This window comes from Chlorocebus sabaeus, chromosome 10 (assembly GCF_047675955.1).
Source record: "Chlorocebus sabaeus isolate Y175 chromosome 10, mChlSab1.0.hap1, whole genome shotgun sequence".
Taxonomy (NCBI): Eukaryota; Metazoa; Chordata; class Mammalia; order Primates; family Cercopithecidae; genus Chlorocebus; species Chlorocebus sabaeus.
Window position 1 is genome coordinate 103658986 of NC_132913.1, and position 7686 is coordinate 103666671.

General features: G+C 40.4%; 1 protein-coding gene across 1 annotated transcript in view; it reads left to right on the forward strand.

The window, feature by feature from the left end:
• XRCC5 (X-ray repair cross complementing 5) overlaps nucleotides 1–4574 on the forward strand; it is a 96258-nt gene extending 91684 nt beyond the window's left edge. Inside the window, exons 20-21 of the mRNA XM_007966202.3 lie at nucleotides 3466–3540; nucleotides 4338–4574. Of these exons, the coding sequence (XP_007964393.3) occupies nucleotides 3466–3540; nucleotides 4338–4352 (90 nt within the window). The 3' untranslated portion in view covers nucleotides 4353–4574. The remainder of the gene's footprint in view (nucleotides 1–3465; nucleotides 3541–4337) is intronic.
• Nucleotides 4575–7686: the final 3112 nt, after the last annotated feature.

Sequence of the window (7686 nt, forward strand, 5' to 3'; positions counted from 1 at the left end):
TTTGCTTGTTTATCCTTTGGCTTTATGAATAAAGATGCTGTAGATATTCTTGTACATATCACTTGGTGGACATATGTTAAGTGTATTCCTAGGAATTAGAACATAAAACTTACAATACCGTAAATACTTTTTCATACTTTATTTTATCTGAGACTCATACAACCCCTAAGATAGGTATGGTATGTAGTAGTATTCACATTTTATTTTTGAGGGAAATTAGTTATGAAAAGGTCAGGTGGCTTGCCTAGGGTTCCTGAGAAACTGACAAGAGTTGTGTTCTCCACACTAGGCTACAGGATTTCCCTCTTGCACCATATTAGTGTTTATAGCATCCATTAAGCTACTAGTGGCATTAATGAAATCCAAATACATGTCATTTTAGGCAGAGTACATGCAAACTGACTTTTGATGCTTTTTTACACATCTAGATTGTGAGTAATCCTTTGGAATCACCTGATGGTGTTGGAAACAACCCAGTGGAAGTCATGTGTTTTTACTTTGGGGGTTGGTAAGGGTCTGAGCACAAGATGATAGTTTTTTAGTCTTATGGGGAGGTAGGACTGGCAGTTTCTATATAGAGGTTATTGATTTCATTTCTCTGCTTGTGGCCAGGATTATATTTCAGTGTACTTGTAAAGTAGTAGGTTATCCATTTCATAAAGTTCTTCAGGTAAGGAGGCACTTTAATGGTAACCCCGGGTAAGTGGTGGTGGTTTGAGGAAGAAGGAATATGTCACACACGTGCCCTTTCTATCTGTTCTCTACTTTCTCAGCATGTTGCAGAGGGAAGGAACACATGAAAAAAGATGAGAGTTGACTCCTACCCCTCTCTGCAGAAGAGATTCAGAGAATCTCTTGCTTTTATTGAGAAAGCAGGCCAGTCATTGAGTTCTCTGCTCTATCTTGCTTCCCTGTCACTGCATTGGCTGGAATTACTTACAGTTACAAACACTGATGATGAGGAGTGATATGTGGAAGAGATCAGCCTTGCCTGGGGCATTGGGAAGGATAATGGATGGCAGCCCAGCTTTTAAACATAATTTGCTTACACAGAAATGTGAAGCAGATCTGTCAGACAAATCAGTTGCAGACAATACTTAGCACTTGATGAAAATTTTTGCTGCTGCTCCTTTCTTCCTAGGAATTTGGCCTAGTCTCAGAGATGTACCATTTGTGCTTAAGTATATCTACCGTGGTCATACTGTGCCACCAGTCCTATGTTAACTTATTCTTTAATTGCAGTGTGAAGGGGGCTTTGCAGGTTGGTAGGGAGTGGGAATTTGAGATTTTAGAATCGCAAATTCTAAATTTGGCTGAGTGCCAAAACACATCAGGGATTTTTCTAGATTCATCAATAAGTCCTTAAGTAAGGGGTCATACAAGGTGTAGTGGACTACAGAACCGTTGAGCCCATGGAGTTTTTCAGATGTTTGGAAGATACTGGTCATTTGTGGCCCCACAGAGATTTATGGCCGGATGCAACTCTGCTTTTTATTCTCTTGCCTCAACTGGATAAGTCTTATCCTGTAGCCATATAGTCGTGATATCACAAAAATCCTGCAGGGGTTAATGATAATGAGTAGGAGAGGAGAGGTACAACGTAAAAAGTATGATAATAACCCAGAAAACCCCAAATTAAAACCAATTTCAGTATCTAGGATAAAGTACAGTTTATTTAACCTTTACACATAAATCATATGCCAGTGAATGTATAGATTTTTTATTAATTTATCTGTATTTGGCTCTCAGATATCTTTATTCATAATCACCCAGAATAAATAGAATGAATGAAACAGAAGTTCCTTACAGATTGTCTGCCCCCATTGCTGGGATTTTCTGTCTCTTACATCATAGATTCTCAGTCTTGCACATGGCCCAGTTTAGGGTCAACAAAGGACTATGGAAAGATCCACAAATGTCCTTAAAAGAAGATAAATTCCTTATTCGCTCAGTCAAAAAAGAAGTTAATGAATAGTGAGGTAGTTTTAACTGAAGGAAAACAAAGTCCAAGAGAGTGGTTGAGTCAACAATTATGTCCATGGTGCTGACGAAGGCCCTGTACTTAAGGCAGACATGACCTCCATTGTTACCACTTTGTTACCTGTGTGTGTTTTTGTATATGAGGAATGGAAGGACAGCCAGAGCTTTCTTGCTTCCTGAAACTTGCTGCATGCAGCCTCATATTTCATGGTTGACTTTGGTTTGACTTTTTAAAGAGACATATTTTAGTTTATAGGTCTTAGGTTTCAGAGGTCATGATTGTGTCCATTGTACCATAAAAATAACAGGAATATAGAGAATGGCAGTTCTTACCATTTTTTCATGTTGAGAGAGTGAGGAAAGTATAACTATACTTTTTCCTCTTGGGTGGAAGCAACTACAGGAGAGCATGAGTGGGCTGAAAGGTTCGCTTACCGCATGCCTGCTCCATGCACTCTCACCCTGAGGAATGCCAGAATGCCTCTAGGGGCCAGCCAGTTGTGGTACCATAACTGACTCTATTTACTGTTTCTGGCCCCCAAATGAAAAGTAGGAGTGCCCCACCTTCCACTGCCCCCTCTAAAACACTCACTTCTACAGGCAGGCATGCTACCAGAAGATCACCTTCTTGTGTTAAGATAGATACGCATTGCTAGAACCCAGCTCTTAGAGGCAGCTGCCACATGCCTTGAAGGAAAAGGCTCCCCACTGCTATCCCTTGGAGGGACAGGATGGAAAAAGAGTGTTCAGATAAGTTTCAAGGGCACTCACCTGACTACCCTTTTAAAATCTGAGTGTCATTCCTAGATCCTCACAGACTTCACTTCCTGGACTTTTATTATGTATCTGTTTTTATTTTGTTTTATTATGTTTTATTACATATCTGCCTTTCAGAAGCTCCACATCTTGAACAGTGATGCTGAACGGTTTTCTCATCCATTTCTCATAAGAAGTCCCCCTTGTACTGCTTTTGTCCACAGTGGAATTTAAGAATAGATTATTCTAATCTTTTTTTTCCCCCCCCGATTCTTCATCATTCAACTTGAGATTATTCTAATTTTGACTTGATTCTCATGCTCCTTTCAAAAGAGCATACTAGTTTGGGATGGTTGGTTATTTTCTTAACCTTAGCAAGCCAACTTATTTCCTGTGGGAGCAGAACTGGAAACAGCAGATGTCCACCATGCTTATACAGGACCCTACACATAGTTACTGTCTTGACAAGCCATGTCATTTCCTCCCTCTTCATGAGCACTTTTTCTGGTGATAACTTAGTATGGACTACTTGAACCTCAAAACTGGGCCTCTCACCCAAAGCCAAATAAAGGAACTTAAGCCAGGATGATGTTTCTTTTGGGCGGTTTGCAGTGAGACTTTGCCAAGCAGGCTGCCTTAGGTTTCCCTGTGGCAATGCTAGCAGATTGTTCCCTCCTTCAAAGGGGCAAAAATACCATTTTGGTGTGATAACTGACTTTCTATTTACAGTTTCTGGCCCCCAAAGACAAACCAAGTGGAGACACAGCAGCTGTATTTGAAGAAGGTGGTGATGTGGACGATTTAGTAAGTACTTTTAATATGCACCTGGTGTTCTGTGATTGAAGTCGCCTGAGCTGTAAATACAGCCACAAAGGCTGATTATCATAGACTCGTTGTTTGTTTGTGTTTTAATTTTCAATACACCGGAAGCTCCCTACACCATTATTAATTGCCATTATACATTTAATCAGATAGGTAATTTCATAATGGAAATTCCTGTGTTTCATGGTGTCAGCTATATTGTTCATTCAGATTAATCCTTTCCTTTGAAGGGCTGAAAAAGAACTAGGGAGGCTATTCCATTAGTAGCAAAATGTTGTAATTCATTGAAATTGCTCTTAGCCAAAAATAAGTAATACAACATGCAGTTTGTGTGGGTTGACAAATAAAAACAGCCTTTAAAAAGGCTACTTCTTAAATGTTTTCAATTAACTTAATGTAAACAAAATAGACTGATAGGCATTTGAGGATTTCTGGACCCCGTTACACCATGTTGTTGATGCCTGAGAAGCTGTGTAGTAAATATTGTCTTTTATATCTATCCTTAATGTTTAGAAACTTCCCGCCTTTAAGCTTCATATGACAACTGTCCAACAAACACTATATACTATGATGTCAACCTTTTTTAGAGACATTCTCATTACTAAAATGAGTGGATACCTGGATGTTTAACTCCTAAAATAGTGAGCAGTGAATAAATGAGCAAGTACATGCATGTCTTCCAATGTAGAGAGTCATTTTCATTAAACCCTCTCTCACCAGAGAAGCAGTGGTATGAAATTGTCCTGGTTCCTTTCTAAGTGTGTTGTTCTTGTTTACAGTTGGACATGATATAGGTTGTGGATGTATGGGGAATCTAAGAGAGCTGCCATCGCTGTGATGCTGGGAGTTCTAACAAAACAAGTTGGATGCAGCCATTCAAGGGGAGCCAGAAGCTCAAGAAATTCCCAGCAGGTTACCTGAAGGCGGATCACCTAATTCTCTGTGGAATGAATACACACATATATATTACAAGGGATAATTTAGACCCCATGCAAGTTTATAAAGAGTCATTGTTATTTTCTGGTTGGTGTATTATTTCTTCTGTGGTCTTACTGATCTTTGTATATTACATACATGCTTTGAAGTTTCTGGAAAGTAGTTATCTTCTTGACCTAGTACTAGTATATCGGTGAAAATTGCAGCTCTTGTGATGTGATTAGTGTCTCATGTGGAACCATGGCACCGTTATTGATGAGTTTCTTAACCCTTTCCAGAGTCCTCCTTTGCCTGATCCTCCCAACAGCTGTCACAACTGATGTTGAGCAAGCAATAGCATTTGCTTCCTCCCAACAAGCAGGTGGGTTAGGAAAACCATGGGTAACGACGGACTCACTTCTCTTTGTAATTGAGGCCTTTTAGTTACCACATTACTCTGGCTGTATATATAGGTGGTTTTCTTTAAGTGGGGTGGGAAGGGGAGCACAATTTCTCTTCATACTCCTTTTAAGCAGTAAGTTATGATGGTGGTCTCATGAAGAAAAGACTTTCTTTTGGCCCAGTCTCTGCCATATCAGTGAACCTTTAAAAACTCAAAAACTGAGAAATTTACTACAATAGTTAGAATTATATCACTTTACGATTCTCTACTTGAGAGCCTCAAGGAGAGAAAGTTTCGTTATATTAAAACACTTGGGTAACTTTTCGGTCTTTCCCATTTCTACCTAAGTCAACTTTCATCTTTCTGGATGATGTCTCCTTTACTAAATAAGAAAATAACAAAGCCCTTATTCTCTTTTTTTCTTGTCCTCATTCTTGCCTTGAGTTCCAATTCCTCTTTGCTTGGTGTACAGACTTCTTGGTGCCCAGTCACCTCTGTCTTCAGCACCCTCTTAAGTGGTCGCTAATACACTATTTTGTACATGTAACATTAAAGGCATAAATGACTCGTTTCTCTGTGAATTGCTGCTAATTATTGTCTGCAAAAGACTTCTTCAGTGCTCTGCTGAGAATTGAACACCCTTATCCATTGATTGAAAATGGATCTGCAAGGTAGAACATCACTCATTTAGCTGAGGAGAGAAAGGAGTGCTTTACTTTGGGCTTGTAGGCCATCCTGTCAATACTCTACACACTTGCATCAAACTTGACATACAGGTGCCCATTTAAAGTAACCCCAACAGAGGATGACATCATAGTTTCTGGTTAGTTAAAGCCTAGGGGTTGTTTGTGACTTGGACAAAACTGAGACATTCTTAGAACCACAGAGTAGAAACTTTTATCTCTGAAATCTTCATTACTCTTATCAGATCCTCCCAGCAATATGAATCAGATCAGTAAGTATGGCTCTGTCAGCAGCCCCTATCTTTGGCAGTTTGGGGAATTTCTTTTTGGAAACATCTGTCTTTTTGTCATGCCAGGAAAAGTTTAAATCAACTTAGTCCTTTAGATCTTCTGATACTTTTTGACTTGGTTTGAATGTAGCAGGATTATTTGTGCTTCTCTAACCCTGTTTCACCTAAATCTGAATACCTCAAGGAAGAAATTAGTTTCACAGGCTAAGGAGAGAAAGAACTAAATGAGTCATGTACTTTCCAAATCCATTTCATACAGGCACAGTATATGTGCTATGTAGACTTCATCAGAGCGTACTGTTTTGAGGAGGGACAGCATGTTTTGCATGAACACATGAAAGTCCTGTTTCCCTGAAATGAGATTGGCAGATCTACAGAACTCCCAGGTGTTCGGCTGAGTGTAGCCTTGGAGGACAGCAAGTGCTGTATTGTCCTCTGTCTGCCATGGGCTGCCCCTTAGAAGCCCAATAATCCCACAAATGATAGGCTTATCTGTAATTGCAAGTCACTGACTGTGGAGCTCCCTGCCACCTTTTTCTTCTATGTCACTAAAATTTGTTGAGTTGAAAAGGAGTCATCCTCTTTGTGACCCCCCCCCCCCCGACCCAAGTCACAACTCAGATGACATGCATTTCCAAATGCCCCCTTGACGGTATGTGCTGTCCCTCATTAAGTATCACTATTTTAAATGTTGGGTTTTAATCCTTTGCCAGTTAATTTACATAAAAGATTTAGAATCTTGGAAAACTAATTGAAAAATCGTGTTGGGATTAGGCAGCATTTTTTTTCCCCCAAGTCCAGGATGACTTTGAAGATAAATAGACACAGATCTCTCCTTCTGTTTTGATGATGTGCAGTGCTAATGACTGGCTTTGCAGTTAATTTTGGTTCAGGCAACAGATGTTCTGTTTGGTTCCCTGTCTCCCGTGGGCGTCATTTCATGTGGTCCCCTGCATTCCCCCAGATATTCTAAGTTCAGGACACAAGCTTGTGGCCCATGCAGAGCAGATGCCATGAGGGGACACAGCATGAGTACAGGAGGAAACACTGGGCTAACCCAGATACTGGACTTGAGTCCTACTTCTGCTGCTTGCTGCATGGCTTCTGTCACGGCGCTAAACCTGTGACCTGCCTCACAGGCTTAGTAAGAGCATGCCCATAGAAGTACTGTAACCTAAAATGCTTTCTACAAATGAGATGGTTTCATGAAAACTTCAAATCCAGGGCCTGGGAAGAATATAACTTTTTTTTTTTTTTTTGAGATAGAGTATCACTCTGTCACCAAGGCTGGAGTGCAAGTGGCTCGATCTTGGCTCACTGCAACCTCCACTGACCAGGTTCAAGCGATTCTCCTGCCTCAGCCTACCACGTAGCTGGGATTACAGGCATGCACTGCCAAGCCTGGCTAATTTTTGTATTTTTAGTAGAGACGGGGTTTCTCCATGTTGGCCAGGCTGGATTCAAACTCCTGGCCTTAAATGACCTGCCCGCCTCGGCCTCCCCAAGTGCTTGGATTATAGGCATGAGCCACTGCACCCAGCCACATAACAACTTTTAAATAGGTCTGCTGCTGTTTTTTTATTTTAACCTTATTTCTTCTAAGACCTTGAGTATTCCAGTGCTGTCTTTGTAATCATCTATTGTTATTGGACTTAGGTTTTCTTAGTTATATATAAAAATTAAAGTCTCCATGTGATCAAAGGTAAGGGTAGGACCCAGGGTAGGTTTTCTTACTTTTAACAGGGTGACCATGCATTCCAGCTTACGGAGGATGGATTGTTGACCTAGCATAATTAATAGTGCTCTTTTTCACTCTCAAAATTGTCCTGGTATGGAT